Genomic DNA, 19638 nt, shown 5'->3' on the forward strand with positions numbered 1-19638 from the left:
GCACCATATCAGGAATTCGATTGTTCTGGTCTGAATTAAATCACTGACACGAACTCGTCCGTAACTGTTGTTTAACACAGCAGTAAGCATGTACAGGAGCCTGTCTGGACCAGACAATCATTCAATGAAAGCATTGACAAGTGAGTGAGTCAGTGAGTGGTTTTACGCCGCTTTTAACAATATTCCAGCAATATCACGGCGTGACGAGCGAACGCTTTAACCACTAGGCTACCCCAACGTCCCCATAAATAACCAAGGATGGGTAAAGAATATATGGATTAACAACTTCTTTATTACATCAGGAGTGACGTTTCGGTGTAGGTTCTAACATCATTATCAAACACGAGAGTATGAACTGAGAGGCATGTATATAAATAGGAGGTGTTTTTACTGTTGATTCGAGTAGGGCTTCAATGGAGAGTGAGTGAGTAAGTTTAATTTTACGCCGCTTTTAGCAATATTCAAGTGGGGGACACCAGCAATGGGCTTCACACATTGTGCAAACGTGGGGAATCGAACACGGGTCTTCGGCGTGACGAGCAAACGCTTTAACCACAAGGCTACCCCACCACCCATAATTAATAATTAAAACATGCAGCTTGAAAAAGATTTGTTTGCTTATTTGAAGGTCTGTTTCACTTTAACTATCAGATAATAATGCTTTAACCACTAGGCTACCCCACCGCCCCTCCAATAAGAGGAGAAACCAGTTAACTACACGGTGGTGAGATCAGAGTGTTCAATGGTAAGCTGGGGGTGTGTAATAGCCTTTGTTGATGGGTGGAGCCTATTGATTTGATTTAGATAGCTTCCTAGAGTTTTCGTCACGATATGGCTGAGATATTGCCGATGTGACGTTAAATATTAACTCACTCCTAGAGTTTTCAGATTTTGAAGTCTTTAATGTTAGCCGTCAGGGCTTTGACTTTGTCCTACTGAGTACTAGAGGTGTTCCGATTAATTTAAATAATCGAAGATTGGTCGCAGTGACCAAACGACCAAGCAATCGATCACATTTCTCATAATCGAACATAAACGATTTTGGTACTACTGTTTTAGTCTTTGAAATACTTGACAATGGAACATATCGTTGAAGTTGTCAGGGCCTGAAAACGTGTTTAATTCTTAGAAAACTCACTTCACTAACTAAAAAACCATGACTGAATATTTCTTGAAGACTCCGGGAAGTTTATGTTCATGATATATTAGTCATCACTTTAAAGTAGCAAATTGCATCATGTTATACATATCTGCAATAACAACCTGGATAGGAAAATCTGAAAAATGACGCTAACCAATTTTTGTCGATGATTGTTCGTTGGTAATGAAGCAATCATCAATTGTGAGATTTCAACCAATTCCCAACACTACCGAATACTGTTGTCGGGGTTGTCTAAGAAGGCTGACTTGGAATCATGTTTGATCCTTGGCTGTGATATCCTTTGTTTCGGGTTCTGATAAGCCTGGATATTTCACCAAAATGTACACTATTACACGAACGTGATATACTGTTCCCCGTCGTTGTTTCTGGCTGGCTGGTGGTTTCCCTGTAGCTTTAATAGTGTTTAATATGCTGTTATTCCTTTTTAACATTACATCTACATTGACCTGTTTTAAGTGTTTCTGGGGTTTGTGGCTGACGGTTCAATAGTAGGGACGGCTGGTCAGAGGGTGCAGTTTTTTGACGGGTGGGTTTCTTGGTTTATTGAGATGCTCCATATTGTTTGTTGCACAATCTGTTGAGGGTACCCGTGAAGATCCGGGTTAGAATGAACCTTCAGTAACCCATGCTTGTCGTAAGAGGCGACTAACGGGATCGGGTCGTCAGGTTCGCTGGCTTGGTTTACACATGCCATCGGTTCCCCATTGCGCAGATCGATGTTCATGCCGTTGATCACTGGATTGTCTGGTCCAGACTCTATTATTTACAGACCGCCGCCATATAGCTAGAATATTGCCGAGTGCGGCGTAAAACTAAACTCACTCACTCACTCACTGTTGAGGGTAGTGGTTGTACTATTTGGAGACTTGAGGTGATGGAGTTCGGTGGTGAGGTGTTGCTTGGTGGAACAGATGTTGTGAACTTGTGAGGTCATCATGTTGTTCATCCACATATACTCATGCCAATAATGGTTGTCACCTCTTCAATTTTTTTAATTGGAGAGGGTGTGTGTGGTGTGTGTGTGTGCGTAGGGGTAGGGTGTAGGGGGTTGACAACCATTATTGGCATGAGTATATTTATCCTTCCTTAGTACTCAAACTACTGATTGCCTCTTAAAGAAGCATAAACAACCATCAAACGCTGACGGGAGACGAGAGCAAGCAATAAGACCATCCACCTATATAGTTAGGGCTTGGGGCTGAGGGCTGTATTTCATCGAAAAGTATAAATTGTCCCAGAAAAAAACCCGTGAAACAATATTGACAAACTGTTGTGAAAGAATGGAATTGCCACAAAAACAACAGAGAATCCAAAGTGTCCTTTTTGAAAAAATATACATGTTTTTTTTTCCAGTTATATCTACAGTAGATAAAATACCATGCCTCCATTTAATATTCCAATCCCCATCACCTCCCATCTGACGATACCCGTGAATATCCGGGTAATAACTGGTCTTCAACAACCCATGCTTGTCGTAAGAGGCGACTAACAGGATCGGGTGATCACGCTCGCTGACTTGGTTGACACATGTTATCGCATCCCAATTGCGTAGAATGATGCCAGGTATGCATTCGTAACTACTCGTCTCTTCCCGTGACCTACAAGAAGACTCGTACCGCTGTCGTACGCCATTATTGCCAAGAATCGTGGCAAACCAATCAAATCACGCGTAGTAAAACGCATTTCGAAGCATGAAAATGGCGGCACCGTTGAAGTTTGAAACTTCGCTAAACTATGCAAAGCACAATTTAAACATAAACTTTGAGCTAAAGGATCAGAAACTGTAAACACTTAAACATATTCACAAAGGGTATGACTGTATTGCTGTTTTGCCCACGGGACATAGGATATTCTAGGAGCCATATTTGGAAATTCAGAGTTATCTTTCCTTGGCAATAGTACAAGACTATTTTCATCTCCATGCCCGTTGCGCTTAGACAGGGCCCAGTCGTAAACATGGCCACGAGAGGGGTACGAGACGCCATCCGGATTGCCGGAATGACACGAGTAGTTACGAATAGCCAGGTATGGTATCTGGACCAATACAAACAGCAACACCAATCTGCGCGTTGCTATGTAAGTTCCAATAAACCCGTCTCACCTCACCAAACGACGTAAAACAAAACACACACAAAACGCAATATTCTATTCTGACAAGAAAGTTAACCTGCGAATCTAAAATTATACTGAAGAAGACATATCGATCTATCGGTCACGTGACTAATCATATGTTCAGGGAACCAGGTCCCCATTCTATCCAATATCAGTATCAGTATCGTCTGCTGTACTGTCGTCTGCCGAGTCTGTCGTCTGCTGCACGTCGCTGACCACAGTGTGACATGGCACTGGAGGAGATTAAGACGATGTTTGCTGGGAAATGGAAGCTTGATAGAAGCGAAAACTTTGACGTATTCCTGAAAGAAATGGGTAAGTACAAAATTTTAATCGCGATCATAGTATTCTCTGTATTAAAGCGTCAAGTAATGATCAACTCATCCGAACAAATATTCTCAGTTAATCGCTGGCATAACAGTAATCTCGGCAACCTTAAACCGTTGTGAAATGTTGTAAATATCTGGGTCTGTAAACGTCTTGTTTCTAAAGATATATTTATATCATTTGTCCCTCTCAACGGGACGAATAATATCCTGCGTTTTGGCGGTAAACATAAGTCAGTTAGGTGCAGATGTACTCAGTCCTTGTTGTCATTTTTTTCATGACTATGCACATTAATACCCCATGTTTCCATGTGCACTTCTCATAATATTATTACTTTGATATTTCAGACCATACCCACTAATAGACAGTTTTCGGCGAAATAGCGTCTGAATGGAACTTATAACGAAACTATATTAAAATGTCCAATTATTAAAACACGTGGGGTTTCCCGAATGCTGACAACATTTAAATTGTTGACGGGTTATCGTTATTCTTTAAAACATGATTCAACACAAAATGTTGTGTCTCTGATACGTTTCAGAATATATGCTGGTCTCCATGGTGACAGATGTGTATAAGTATAGCGCATTTACCTGATTCCATATTCAGACAGACCAAATCACTACAATTTACACATCCCTTCCGCGTTAAACCTGACAGTGATAACACATTTAACGACTTGTTAATGACCCACATTTTCAACTGTTAGACATAAACCGATCGAACCTGGGAATAGCACCCGATAGTTGATTCAAGGGATCAACATGAAATGTTTTAGCTGTTTTGAAAACTGAATTTGATTGTATAGCAATTCAGCGGCTAATGACTCCCCTCGTTATACAGAGCCTGTGTCTGACAAACGTTACTAAGACGGTGCCATACTCTGTGTGCGGTGCCTTTGGTGAATTAGAAACCTATAAGTGTGGGTCCGAATTCAGTATTAGCGATGGTTATGTGGTCGGGTTTTTTACTTAGTCGCAAACTTCTAAAAACCTGCATCGATGGCAGTTGGGTAGCCTTGTGGTTAAAGCGTTCGCTCGTCACGCCGAAGACCCGGGTTCGATTCCCCACATGGGTACAATGTGTGAAGCCCATTTCTGGTGTCCACTGCCGTGATATTGCTTGAATATTGCTAAAAGCGGAGTCAACCTAACTCACGCATTCACTAAAACCTGCGCTTCCGACCTTCGTCTCCCATCAAGCTGACACGAGGTAATATACAGATCAAACTGAAATACTTTTACTCACTCACTCAACCAATCACTTCAAAACTGAAAATAGTAAATTGTCCAGAAGTTAATCCTCATGCACAAACGAGTGAGATGAACACCACCACGCCATGGCGGGACACAAACCGGTATCAACCTGTTTATTGTTAAAATGTAAACACACTTGTAATTCCAACACGCGACAACCCGTGAAGACCCGGGTTAGAATTGGTCTTCTGCAAGCCATGATTGCCGTAAAAGACGATTAACGGGTTCGGTTGGTCAGGCTCTCTGACTTGGTTGACACATATCATCGTATTCCAGTTGTGTAGATCGATGCTCGTGCTGTTGATCACCGTATTGTCTAGTCCAGACTAAATTATTTACAGACCGCCGCCATATCGGTGGAATATTGTTGAGTGCGGCGTTAAACAACAAACCAACCAGCTCGAGACAAAACAAAGATGGCGACCAGAAATGGCGCAAACAGTAGAAGACAGAAAACAGTTACAAGAGAACTAACCTCTATTGGCACCATTCATGTCCACACGGAAATCTCCAGGCACTGAATCTCGATTTAAGGTTAAGTTTGATTATCTCTTGTGGAACTAATAAGATGCAGTGACAGAGTCTGTAGGGCCAAGCGTTTACGTCTTGCAGTCACGCCATGGTAGGGAGCATTCATCGTGATTGAAGCAGCCATATAACTTCTATTCCGCTGAACTATATAGTTACAGTCTTGGCTCTCTCGTAGCCGCGAGTGTTTAAAGGGAACTAGCTCTGACTACTTGACAGGCCCAGAGAGTTTGATTGATTCCGCCCTAAACCACTCTTTATTTGTCTGCTAACTTTTATAATGCATATCGATCTGTCTGATGATGTCTTCCCTTTGTACACTGTGTTAGTGAGTGAGTGAGTTAGGTTTTACGCCAATTTTAGCAATGTTCCAGCAATATCACGGCGGAGGACACCAGAAATTGCACCACACATTATACCCACATGGGGAATCAAACCCGCGTCGTTGGTGTGACGCGTGAACGCTTAAACCAATAGACTACCAAACCGCCTTTTTGTACACTAAAATTGGTTAAGAGGTAGCCCAGTTGTGAAAGCTTTCGTTCGTCTCGAGGAGGGTGAGTGAGTGAGTATGGTTTTATGCGGCTTTCAGCAATATTCCAGCAATATCACGGCGGGGAACACCAGACATGGGCTTCACACATTGTACCCATGTGGGGAATCGGACCCGGGTCTTCGGCCCACGAGGAAGTCTGGGTTCGACCTCCACCGTGATGCTGGGATATGGCGGAAATATATACTGACTTACTGGTTCACACAATCTCATTTTTACGGGAATATTATATTGTATAGGCCAAGGTACAAAATGGTACGAAACTGTGAAGGATAGCCCCTCTTTAATATATACCATGTCGGACCTCTTTTGTGTGTGATATGCTGCCATTTTTCGCACATGTTCTTTCTACAAACATAATTCTTGTTTGAACCTTTCAGGGGTTAACGTGTTGCTCCGCAAAATGGCGGAGTCCAGCAGACCGGAACAAGTAATCGAGGTCAAGGACGGTCAGATCAGGATATCGACAAAAACCGGACTCTCGACGCAGGACGATGTGTTTGAACTGGGAAAGGAATGTGAAATAGAGACGAACAAAGTTAAACATAAGGTAATGAAAACCGAAGATACAAAAAATAAAGACGGATACATTCACCGGTCACATGACCCCTGTGCCCATGCGCATGTAACACAATGAATGATCAAACCTAGAAAATAACAATAGCAACGTGTGCTAAAAAAACCCCATAGAAATGTGTATGCTGTTTTTCTGTCTCACAAACAAATCGACGAGCAAAATATCAGTAGATTTTGGAGTCTCAGCCTCTCCTCTGGGTTGAGTACAAGTCGACAATGTATTCAGAAAACGACCATAGGCAATCAGCTCCGAAACGATAAACGTTGTTGAATATGAGGTAGATGAAGCGTAATGCAATCCTCTAAGGCTCGTTGAAAATATTTGACTATACTGAACGAAAAGGGTGGATCTTGAATATTTGAATTTCTACATTGTCAAGACTGGGAGCACAACTGCATATATATTATGGAATACTGTAAGGGACATTCTCGCGATATCGCGTTCTCGATCGCGAACTTTAGAAAACAGCTAAATATGCCAGAGCGAATCACGACATCGTGAAATATTGGTCAAATCTCGCGTTCTCGCACTTTCTCACCTGTGGCATATTCAGCTCTTTTCCAAAGGTCGAGATCGCGAGAATGCCCCGTACAGTATAGCATAATATATACTTCGGCCAACTTTAAACGGTATGATGTGCTTGTCTATCCCGTTAAGGTGAAGGTCGCGTACAGCGACGGACGGATGGTGGTCAATTCTCGGCCCATGGCGTCCGACCTGAAGCCACAGCGGATCTGTCGGGAGCTCATCGATAATGAAATGATCATGGTGAGTGGTGAGTTCAAATCTCAAGGGGTTCTTTGTCAGTATGCCATTTACGCGATGGCCATTTACGTGAAGGATCGCCGATATGGTAGAGAACGAGGTCGTTTCCCTGGTGAAACCCATGGCGGGACTCTATTGATGTCCAACTCCAGCTCATGTCTGTCAACCAAGCAGCTGTTGATTAATTAATGTAAATGCTTGTATTTGCCAAATATTTCCAATAAAACCAGGAATGAAAAATTGGAGTTATTTGAAATGATAAAAATCAATATTTCGAAAGCATAAAAGAATATTTTGCTAAAAGCGGCGTAAAACTAAACTCACTCACTCACTTATCAACGTGCATCGTCATCTCAAAGTGGACATTTCTTCTGAGTCACTCATTTGGGAAAATACCAATGTCAGGTCACACGATTAAATAAACAAATTAGTTGGCTTCAAAATAGAATTCTTTGTATTCGCTTTAGCAAAATGGTGAGCTGTTTCTCGTATGGTGTGACCCGTGAAGATGCGGGTTAGAATTGATCTTCAGTAACCCATGCTTGTCGTAAGAGGAGACTAACGGGATCGGGTGGCCAGGATCGCTGACTTGGTTGACACATGTTGTCGGTTCCCAATTGCATAGATCGATGCTCATGTTGTTGATGTCTGGTCCAGACTCGATTATTTACAGACCGCCGCATTATGGCTGGAATATTGCTGAGTGCGGCGTAAAACTAAACTCACTCACTCACTCTCTTATGGTGTCGTTGTTTCAGACAGTACACGTCGGCGACATCATCTGCAAGAGGATATTCCGGCGTGTATAGCCTGCGGGTCTTTACCAAGGCATTCTGGAGACCCTCAATTGTGAGGGATTAAGCGTCAGATACAGTCTGACTGGTGTAGTATTGATGGATATACTCTCTAGACATCATCAGTTGCCGTAGGGTCACAGTGTCTGGTCACCAGGAGTCGAAGAGTGCAGGTGACCATTTGAACACGTGATCACTTGACATGTTCCGGTGTCATTTGACCATTTAGCAGTGTGTATTTCTTAGAACAGCAACTGAACAGTGACCACTTGGAAGAATTGCGGTTAAATATTCTTACGGATCATTTCAATTGGTGTTCAGAATTCAGTTACCCATGTCAGTTGGAACAGCCGTCGTTTGCCATGTGATGGTGATATAAATGTTAACATGGCCTCTCACCAACGGCTACGCATGTTTATCGACTTATCGGTAATACAAGACCAATCGGGAAGTTTCCGCACAACTCTTTTATCTATATTGAAACAGCTGAGACCGACATGGCCTGAATTATGAATGCTATGACGTCATAGCAATGTCATTACACTACAAGAGGTTCTTGAAGGTTTTGAGACAGCACATGAAAAAAGAGTACTAGAGATGTCGCTGATTGTTTCATTTTGAAAAAAACTGTTCAAGTAGATAGGACGCCTATCTGTTGGTCGTATTTCATTGGAACAAACTGTAATTGAATAAACGTTATGTATTAGGATTGGGAAAGATTTGTCATTTCATTTTCGTATCATGCTCTGCGGGGCAAAAGAATCTATATATCCATGTATGACAGTTGCTTAAAATGAAAGAAAAAGGCAAAAGCTAAACTAAAAACATACAACATTGGAGAAAAACTTGAACTACCATTTATTCCTTATTACATACAAGACATCTTTAAAACTAAAAAAGGCTGTAGGACATATTATGATGTACTTATTCCAATGGGGTTCGCCGGCGATTTTTTCGCATCAGGTGGCGTGCGTGTACTATCGGTTATAGGCGGGAAACCGGAAGTTGATTACTTCATAGCGCTGCGCTGTTTTGACATCACTGACACTGTATAGATAAGTACATTTTCAGACTCTTCTATGTATAGCTATAAAAAGAAATGGGAACATGAACTTGAAACAGATATAAGTGAAAAAGAACGGAAATCATATCAAAAGATTATATTTCGAGCTTACACAAACTCAGACTTTAGATGGTTCAATAAACCTACTTTTGTTTAAGATGGGGTATGTAGAGAGTAAGTTATGCTCATTTTGTAAAATGCACCAGAAAGCGGAATTCATCTCTTTTACGACTGTCCAAAGTCTAAAAACATATGGAATCAAGTTTCTAATTGGATAAAAATAAAAACGGATATCACATTGAATATCGATAAGAAGAAAATCATATTTGGATTCTCTGAAAAAAGGAACGATGTCCTTAATCTCCTGATAACAGTTGTCAAATTTACTCTCTTTAAAATAAGAACATATACTTGTACAATAAGTTTCGATATGATCAGAAATGAAATATGTAAAGTTTACAATATCGAGAAAACACATGCCATCTCTTCTTGCAATTTCACCAAATTTGTTGGATTTTGGTCAGATTTTCATCAATTGTTTGATTGATGCTAACGTACAACCGACCCATTTTTTCCTACAATGTCATTTGCTATAATATGCTTACCAAACTCTGTATACAGACGCATGGTTATATTTGACTGCTATTTGATGTCATAGTTTTGTACCTAAATAAAGATGAATAAAAAACAACAACACACACACACACACACAAATCCCCCCCCAAAAAACCCAAACAAAAACAAAAAAAACAAACACCGACCCCCCCCAAAAAAAACAACAACAACAAACAAACAACAAAACAAAACAAAAACAAAACAAACAAACAAACAAACACACACCACCAACAACATGTATGTCTGTGGCTTAAAATTTAAAAATAAACGCTAATAAAAAAACAACCCCCAAAAACAAAAACAAATAAAACACCTCCCCAAAAGCCCCAAACAAAACAAAAACAAAAACACACCAAAAAAAAATCATAAATCAAAACAAAAAACAAGCACAAAACAACCCTCCGCCCCCGTAAAACCCCCCAAAACAACCACCCCCACCAACAACAAAAACAGCCAAGAAACAGTTTATCTACGGTGACCTTGACATTTCACTGTAGTATTTTGTCGATTGTGGCCTTGTAGCATTTTCATAGCGTTTGTAATTGTATGTTCAAAACCAATTTTTCTAGTGCACACGTCATTTGCCCGGCAGCGTAGAGTGACGAAATAAGATTGTAACAAGGTACAGACATAAGATATGAGAGCGGAAAGGGTTTAAGCCTTTTTGAACAGAATGTCGAAGGAAAGCATGAGCTAGGTGAAGCACCTCTTACATTAGAGTGAGTGAGTGAGTTTAGTTTTACGCCGCTTTTAACAATATTCCAGCAATATCACGGCGGGGGACACCAGAAATGGGCTTAACACATTGTACCCATGTGGAGAATCGAACCCGGGTTTTCGACGTGACGAGCGAACGCCTTAACCACTAGGCTACCCAATTGCTCCTTCTTACATTAGACGTCTACCACCTTGGTTAAACCTACTAGGATGGATATAATGCTGATAAAACAAGAATCATAGGAAGGACCGATCTGGAAATCGAACATACCAGAAACGGATCCTAGTGGACCAAAGGGGCATAACTCAAGTCTTCACAAAAATCTTTTTTAAGTGATATTTTGGAAGGTGGGAAGTATACTGACATATTTATTCTATTAACGAAAACATGGGATGTAAAAATACAACATCAATACATGCATTTATCCTCATAAACTCAATTGTTGAAATGACCGCCTCCGTGGTGTAGTGGTTAGAGCGTCCGCCCGGAGAGCGGAAGGTCACTTGTTCGATCCCCGGGCGTGTCATACCAAAATACGTTAAAATATGGTACTTGTTATTTCCTGCCTGGCGCCCCTTAGATTAGAAGAAGAGATACAGATAAGGTTTGATTCACTTAGAACTGAACGTGCAGACGAAAGGAGTTTGAAAAGAGAAGATAGCGGTATAGACACAGGGAGCAGAAGGGTTTTACACACAGGGGAATAGAGAAGTCCATTTTATATGAAATGTTTCATCATTTTCGCCGAAAATATGTTTTCCTAGTTTGAAATTGTATTTTATGAAATATATAAGTTGGTTGATATTTAATTCCGTAAAGAAATATCTTGTTTTGTTAATATATTTCTTGATAATGATAAAAAGATGGTTAATCAGGACACGTTTTACACACAGGGGAATAGAGAAGTCCATTTTAAACGAAATGTTTCACCATTTTCGCCGAAAATATGTTTTTCTAGTTTGAAATTGTATTTTATGAAATATATTAGTTGGTTGATATTTAATTCCGTAAAGTCATATCTTGTATATTTCTTGATAATGATAAAAAGATGGTTAATCAGGACAGGTGCCTCTGGTCCTCCCAGCAGGAAACTTTCAACATTTATACTTAGATTACAGCTGGTTTTGTATCGATACCACTCAACAAATGTAGAGAGAAGGTGTTTTGTTTTTTCACAGAAATAGAATAAATGTTCTAAAGTCTCCGCAGAGGGTACAGGCATTATTATCATGGGTACCTATCTTAAACAGAAATGAGTTAGTTGTAACCATTCCATGAATCAAATTTATACTGAAAATTCTGGCTATATTTTCTATGGTAGTTTAATTTATCAATGCAAAACAGTCACGAAGATAGTCATCTGCTAGAGTAATATTAAGTTTGGTTTCCCATTTCAGCTGAAGATTATAGAGAGAGCTTCCTTGACTTTAACACAGCTGAGTCTATATGAATTTACAGTCAGCTGAGTTGAGTATTTGTGTTGGATTAGGCAGTCAAGTGATCATGAGCATCGTCAGGGGCGGATACAGCTTTTTGAAAAAAGGGGGGTGCACACTATTGAGAAAAGGGAGGGTGCACATTTCATATTCACCCGAGTTTCAATGGTCATTTAATAAACTTTCAGGACAAAAAGGGGGGTGCGCACCCCTGCACCCCCCCTCTGGATCCGCCTATGATCGTTACGGGGATACGGTGCCGTGTGGTAATGTAAACATTGCGAACGTTGTCGTGTCGCTGTTTAATTGGTTAGATCTTCTAATGCCGACAGGGAAAAATAGCTACAAAGTTGTTGAGACAGCGATACGATTACCTGCGCACAAGTGGACTGTTCCACTGTTGCACTAATGCCTACAATGGGATTAGGGGAGTAGAGGGCAATTAGCAGAGGCTATGCCCCATCTCACACGATAAGATTAAAGGATAAAAAAACATATTGAGGGATAAAACAAAGTGAGAAGGACATGTTTCATCTATTGATTATTCTTATTCAGAAGGAAATGTATTGCTTTAAAATGCTTGTAACCAAAGTCTTCTTTGCTAACCATGGCAAACCCAAAGAAAGTCGAGTACTCCACATCACAGAGTCGACCTCAGATATTTTATCCGTCGAAAAATATAAACGTAATGTTTCCACCAGTGATGTTAGCCGAGTTGAAGCTATTGCACCCCCCACCCCCCCCAAAAAGCAGACCAAAAAAACAACAACAACGGGGTGCTACGGAGTAGTTTACTGTAGGAGGCTGTACGAGGCGATGGCAACTGACATGCACCGTGACGTCGGTTACCAAGGGTACGTAACGAGGGGGTAGGCGAGAATGGCATAGTGACGCCAATACAGTGTGACGTAATGCAAAAAAGTCTTTATTACCCATGTGGTCAACGTATGGGGGTAGCTGCATACTAATCTCGTACGTCACACGAGTGTCGTATCGCGTTGACCTGTGTCGTAACGACTTTTATTACCCACGTGGTCAACGTATGGGTAGGTGCATACTAATCTCGTACGTCACACGAGGGTCGTATCGCGTTGACCTGTGTCGTAAAGACTTGACCTGAGATTCTAACGATTTAATTGGAAAACCGATGACCTCTCAATAAGGTCACATTCTAACGTAACTATTTTTTCATTCATAATAAACACGTGAATTCATTCATTCTACAACTTAAATGCATTGTGGGAATGTAAATATTGCGATCGTTGCCGTGTCGCTGTTTAATTGTGAGTCGAACTTAGACATTATATCCGTCGAAACACATAAACGCAATGTTTCCACCAGTGATGTTAGCCGAATGAAGCAACTGCAAACCAAGAAACGGGGTGCTACGGAGTAGTTTACTGTAGGAGGCTGTACGAGGCGATGACAACTGGTATGCATCGTGACGTCGGTTACCAAGGCAGTGACGTCATTACAGTGTGACGTCATGCAAATATTGTACTACAGTACAAAACTCTTCCGCAACCTCTTTATGAAACCGGTTTCGGTTTGAAACCATAAAAATAACAAAAATACGCTATTTTGTCAATATAATGCATGTAAGACGTGGGTACTAAATAAAATACCACACTCGCGAAAGCGAGGTCAGATACCACAGGAAGGTCACGAGTTTCGTATAATTCGTATGTAATGAGACCGAGTGTAGTATTCTCTATGACCTGAGATTCTAGCGATTTGATTGGATAACCGGTGACCTCTCATTTAGGTCACGTTGTGACGGAACTACTTTTTCATTCATAACGAACACGTGAATTCATTCATTCTACAAGTTATATGCATTGCCGTATCGCTGTTTAATTGTGACTCGAACTGAGACATTATCTGCGTCGAAAAACATAAACGCAAAGTATCCACCAGTGAGGTTAGCCGAGTGAAGCAACTGCAAACTAAGAAACGGGGTGCTACGGAGTAGTTAATGTACGAGGGTGTACGAGGCGATGTCAACTGACATGCATCGTGACGTCGGTTACCAAGGGGGCAGACGAGCTAGGCGTAGTGACGTCATTACAGTGTGACGTGATGCAAAGAGTCTACTACAGGGGCCCGATCCACAAAGCGTTCGTAGCCTACGTTATTCGTAAGAGTTTACGATCGAAAATAAGAAAGTTTTACTAATTTTTACGACCGATCCACAAAGCGTTCTTAATCCATTCGTAAATTCATTATCTTACGAGCATTGTCGTAAATAAAGATCGTCGCTCTCCTGCTGAGGAGGCGACGAATATAGGGGGGTTTCCCAATGACGTCATTACTTCAAGGGAATCCCTGCACTCGGTTAGCAGACGACACATTCCGTGTCGCCAACACACCGACATGAATTCCAGTCAATCGTCAGCCACCATCAAGCGCCAGAGAAACAAAAACTGGACCTACCTTACTATTTTCGTCATTCAGGAACAATGTAACAAACATCATGAAGAAAAAGGCATGGGAAGACATTTCACAGAGGTGAGTGAATCTATGAATTTGCGTGAGTCATATCTGGTGTATCAACTTGAGTTGAAGTAAGTAAATACTGATCACGTAAAACATCGATGTTTTGCTTTGAGTACCGAACTAGGTTGAAAGCATTAGAGGCGGTGACTATATGTATGTATCTATGGCCTGTCTCACCAACCTGTCACCGCACGGTGGTAATTCAGAAACTAGTCTGTAGGAATTAGGTTCATGGAAAGGATATTATAGTCAGGAGCTAACGCTGCAGTCACACTGGAAGCCATTTTTGACTCGCAGAAAGGGACAGCACTCTATCCGTCTTTTAGACGATGTAATTCCTGGATGTATTATTTCTGATTCGGAGTTCAACCCCACCCTCTCTCTTACTGTGGATATATCAAAACACCAAGATTAATGCTTGTCGTTCTAATTTGTTAATAAATGTTCATTGACATTTGTTACAGAATTAGTGCAAACAGTGGGGTCAAGAGACTTACCAAAGATGTCAAAAAGAAGTGGATGGACTACAAGTAAGTGCTAAAATACATCAATATTTTTAACATAATATTCTGTATTAAATAAATTCTACCTGCATGGGATATATCACGTTTGTCCTGACAGTATATATACATTTATACTTTTTTGTTTCATTAGGAGTCAAACAAGGAAAAAGGAGGCAGAAAGGAGGAGGGAGGCAACCAAAACTGGTGGGGGGCCTCCACCATCAAGCCTGACAGAAATGGAACAGCGGGTGAGCCTACAGTCGTTTCTGAATCATGAATTTCACGTGTGTCTTTATTAAGATATATGAAATACATCTGGGCATATTGTTTACAGTGTATACAGTTGCTGTTGAATTGTAATTTAACAATTTCATTTCAGGTTGTATCATTCCTGCCTTCATGCACTATTCAAGGTTGTGATGGTGGCCTTGAAAGTGAGGAATTTGAATGTAAGTTCATGAAATGTTATATGTGGAATTGCTTACAGCTGAAACAATCTCAAATGAAATGTTAATTAATATATTTGACACATAGTGTAGATTGTATCACAAATAAAGGTGAATTTGAAAATGTAAGGAAACCGATGTAATTAAAATTAATTTAAAAATTTGAATAATAATGCAGTTGAGTTACCATACTTTTGGTAGATTTTTCCTTTTTGATTGTATGAAATTTTTCAATTGTTATTACAATTCATGTTTTACTTACAGACACTACTCTGGCCACCCCTGAGACTCTCCGTGTACTGCCGGATTTACCACGTGATGGGGCCTACAGTCTGCCTACCTACTCAGAGAGTTTGTTGTCAGCAGATGATGTTCCCCAAGGTTGTTAACATGTACATCATGGATATAATGCTCATTAAGTTTAGGACAAGACATTTATAGGGTTCTGTGTGGAGAGAGAATTATGACAGTTTTAAGCAAGTAATCTATCACAACATAATATGACATCATATCTACAATATCATAGTATCACAGGTTTTACTGGAATGGCTCAATGACTTGATAGTCCACTCTCTCTATGTGTTCATGTTTCACATTGAGAGAGAAGATGGGTGGTATACATTTAATAGTAAAATGTCTTAACTCAGAATTTCAGATTCATGTGTGATTATGTTTTCATGTCTATGTCCACATTTCAAAATCAATGATGTGTATCTTTATTGCAGTTGATGCAGTTGATACAGTTCATGCAGTTGATACAGTTGATGCAGTTGCACACTTGATGGCCTCAAAGACTCTCAGTGGTATGTACTGTTATTCATGAAGTTTCAAAACATACATAGATGGAAATTGTATTTTGCTAAAGAACTTGTTTGTGTGTATTTGCTATACTAATGGATGGGAAATATCTACTGGTGTAAAACTTGTGCTATATAATATGAAACTATATTTCAGATAAGGATACTATTGTTATGATAGAGAGGGAGAAACTGAACGTCCTTAAGGACCTGCTTGAAGTTCAAAAGAAGAGACTACACATTGAGGAGCAGAAGTTTGCCTATATCACCTCTCTGCACCAAACTGGCCAATCTGAACTCAATGTGTCCCCAATCATTCAGTTTCTTTGACAAATATGCATTTGCACAGCTATTAAAAAATCAGACTGTTCTTGTACCTATTGTTATTATTTATTATAATTGTGCCCAATGACACCATGATTAAGAAAAGCAGTTGTTAATGACAGCTTGTCGAACTTTGGAACCATCATTTAGAGGTCCCTGGTAAGATATCCCATCTTCATGGGTAAGGTCTTCCAGTGTTGGAGGAGCTGGCAATCTGAGGTTGATGCAGAAATTGTGTAACTGACAGGTTGCATACACAACTTGATGGCATTTCTTTGGGTTGAATGGGAGGCAGCCACCGGATTTATGTAGGCACCTATAAACAAAACATTGTTATTTGTTCAGCATAAAGACAAATTTTACTAGTCAAATTATTCCTATAAATTGAAGTATTCTTGACGGATCATGTCTTTCATTTACTAAGAAGTTTGAGTATCAAGATTATCACATTATGCTTGTATTATATTATTACATCTCAATCTGTCACTAGCCAAAAAGTAAGCTTTCCAATATATGATCTCAAATAGTGTTATAATAGTTTTAGAAGAATAATGTATGAACTTGCACATGCCTAAACCTGGATTTGAGGAGTCCAAAAGCCCTCTCCACAGTATTGCGTGTTCTGCAGTGAGCAGTGTTGTACAGCTCCTCAGAAGGTGTGGTTGGATTGACTTTTGGTGTAAGCAGCCATGGGCGACAGGCATATCTGATGGAAAAGTAATAAAAAAGTATAAATAAGCCATACCATTAATAACATAAAGTCAACATGAATACTACAATAATACATATCAACTAAAGGGTGAAAAAAAAATTCATTTCTTGATTGATTTAAACATTGCTGTCTTCAATTTAACTTTAAATTTTTAATCTACTTTTAATGTTATTTATGTATTTATTTATTTATTTATTATTATTTTAATTTTATTTTTTAATTTTTTTATTTATTTATTTTAATTTATTTAATTTATTTATTTACCCTGAATCACCTAGCAGCCATCCGTCAATCCCAGCTGTCTCCATGTACTGCCCAATGCTGCTGTTTTGAAGCATAAACGAGTCATGAACTGACCCAGGCCACTTTGACACCACACTTGTGAACCTATGGATTAAAATTATAATTATTCCATCAACCATGCATTCATTATTGACAAAAGTTATGTAATTACTTTCCAAAACGGCAATAGCAACCTTTTTTGGACCTCATGGCATAACCCATATTGGGCCTTGCGTAATGATTGGTTATGAAAACGAATAGGTGGCACCTCTGGTCACTGTCAAGGTCATTAATGGAGTAAACAAGGTGTGTATCCTTCGAAGTGTTACATTATGATTTCCCATCATGTTTGAATACGGGTAGTATACATATGCTGAAAGCATAACGCATTAAATGTGGACGTTTTGGTCTATAGTAGTTAGTTTCTAAGTAGTGTCACGTACCTTATTTCTGCGTCACAGACAGCTTGAACGTTTACGGCATGGAAACCCTTTCTGCACACGTAAACAGCTTCTTCGTCATCGCTGGGTCGCATAATAGGGCTAAGAGTTCCATCGATACACCCAAGCACCTTTGGAAATCTAGCAAGGTTATAGAAAGATTCCTTGGTGGCTCGTTGGTCGGATGCTGCCTTTGGAAATGATATTGTTTTCATATGTTTGACAATAGCATCGTTTGTGCGGGTAAATACCCGTGACACAGTGGACTGGGATACCCCATGCAAGTCCGCTAGCTCAGAGAAAAATGACCCCTTACCATAATATCTGAGGGCAATTAAAACCTGTGTTTCCGGCGACAATGCATGAGAACGCTCGGTTTGGTAAGCAAGATATGGTGATAGTCAGTTTACAAGCTCAAAAATGGCATGACGTGGTAGACGATATCGCCGGACTATGCTGTGAGCAGAAAATATGCAGCTATCTTAATTATCAAGTTACGACAGAAATGTTTGATTTACGATAGGCGCTGGTCGTTCTTAACTTTTCTCTTAATTTTACGAGATGTTTTCACTAAGATAGCTTTGTGGATCGCTTAAGATTTGTGTCTTAAAGTTACGATAGGTTTTACGATGTTCTTAGCGCTACGAACGCTTTGTGGATCGGGCCCCTGAACAACATTCTTCCGCAACCCCTTTATGAAACCGGTTTCGGTTTGAAACGATAACTAACACAAATACGCTATTTTGTCAATTTAATGCATGTAAGACGTGGGTAATAAATAAAATACCACAATCGGTCTCATGACATACGAATTATACGAAACTCGTGACCTTCCTATGGTCAAATACCATAGGAAGGACACTCGTTTCGTATAATTCGTATGTAATGAGACCAAGTGTAGTATTCTCTATTTATTACCCACGTGGTCAACGTATGGGTAGGTGCATACTAATCCCGTACGTCACACAAGTGTCGTGTCGTGTTGACCTGTGTCGTAACGACTTGACCTGAGATTCTAACGATTTGATTGGATAACCGATGACCTCTCAATTAGGTCACGTTGTGACGTAACTATTTTTTCATTCATAACAAACACGTGAATTCATTCATGTAAACATTGCGAACGTTTGCCGTGTCGCTGTTTAATTGTGAGTCGAACTGAGGCATAATATTCGTCGAAAAACATAAACGCAATGTTTCCACCAGTGATGTTAGCCGAATGAAGCAACTGCAAACTAAGGGACGGGGTGCTATAGAGTAGTTTGATGTAGGAGGCTGTACGAGGCGATGACAACTGACATGCATCGTGACGTCGGTTACCAAGGCAGTGACGTCATTACAGTGTGACGTCATGCAAACATTGTACGACAGTACAAAACTCTTCCGCAACCTCTTTATGAAACCGGTTTCGGTTTGAAACCATAACAATAACAAAAATACGCTATTTTGTCAATTTAATGCATGAAGGACGTGGGTAATAAATAAAATACCACACTCGGTCTCATTACATACGAATTATACGAAACTCGTGACCTTCCTATGGTTTCTGACCTCGCTTTCGCTCGGTCAGATACCATAGGAAGAACACTCGTTTCGTATAATTCGTATGTAACGAGACCTCGTGTAGTATTCTCTATTTATCATCCAAAACTGTGTTCCACAGTAGATATCGCTTGTTTGAGATCAGACGATATCTCCTAGGAGATATCGTTTTGACAGTAGATTTTGTACA

At 40.1% G+C, this 19638-nt stretch overlaps 2 protein-coding genes and 1 long non-coding RNA gene across 3 annotated transcripts; all 3 read left to right on the forward strand.

Moving 5' to 3' along the window:
* Positions 1–3501: 3501 nt before the first annotated feature.
* Positions 3502–8784, forward strand: LOC124282235 (sodium/calcium exchanger regulatory protein 1-like). The gene is made up of 4 exons (XM_046718190.1): positions 3502–3589; positions 6319–6488; positions 7173–7283; positions 8039–8784. Exons 1-4 carry the CDS (start codon positions 3502–3504, stop codon positions 8087–8089), a joined length of 420 nt encoding a protein of 139 aa, XP_046574146.1. The 3' UTR covers positions 8090–8784.
* Positions 8785–11181: 2397 nt separating this feature from the next.
* Positions 11182–11671, forward strand: LOC124282237. The gene is made up of 2 exons (XR_006900105.1): positions 11182–11350; positions 11536–11671. It is a non-coding gene; the product is annotated as an uncharacterized LOC124282237 (long non-coding RNA).
* A 3172-nt stretch (positions 11672–14843) lies between these two features.
* Positions 14844–16515, forward strand: LOC124282236. Its single transcript, XM_046718192.1, has 5 exons — positions 14844–14932; positions 15057–15153; positions 15285–15354; positions 16095–16154; positions 16306–16515. The coding sequence occupies exons 1-5, from the start codon at positions 14844–14846 to the stop codon at positions 16476–16478; spliced, it is 489 nt and encodes a 162-aa protein (XP_046574148.1). The 3' UTR covers positions 16479–16515.
* The last annotated feature ends 3123 nt before the right edge of the window (positions 16516–19638 follow it).

Source organism: Haliotis rubra, unplaced genomic scaffold, assembly GCF_003918875.1.
Source record: "Haliotis rubra isolate DU_JTF1 unplaced genomic scaffold, ASM391887v1 Scf296, whole genome shotgun sequence".
Taxonomy (NCBI): domain Eukaryota; kingdom Metazoa; phylum Mollusca; class Gastropoda; order Lepetellida; family Haliotidae; genus Haliotis; species Haliotis rubra.

Excerpts from the sequence above, each read along its gene's own strand:
- LOC124282235 (XM_046718190.1), top strand. The coding sequence starts at position 3,502 with ATGGCACTGGAGGAGATTAAGACGATGTTTGCTGGGAAATGGAAGCTT. Across the intron at positions 6,489-7,172 it reads CGAACAAAGTTAAACATAAG|GTGAAGGTCGCGTACAGCGA; the intron begins GTAATGAAAACC and ends TATCCCGTTAAG. Across the intron at positions 7,284-8,038 it reads TCGATAATGAAATGATCATG|ACAGTACACGTCGGCGACAT; the intron begins GTGAGTGGTGAG and ends TCGTTGTTTCAG.
- LOC124282236 (XM_046718192.1), top strand. The coding sequence starts at position 14,844 with ATGTTCATTGACATTTGTTACAGAATTAGTGCAAACAGTGGGGTCAAG. Across the intron at positions 15,355-16,094 it reads TGAAAGTGAGGAATTTGAAT|TTCATGCAGTTGATACAGTT; the intron begins GTAAGTTCATGA and ends CAGTTGATACAG. Across the intron at positions 16,155-16,305 it reads GGCCTCAAAGACTCTCAGTG|ATAAGGATACTATTGTTATG; the intron begins GTATGTACTGTT and ends ACTATATTTCAG.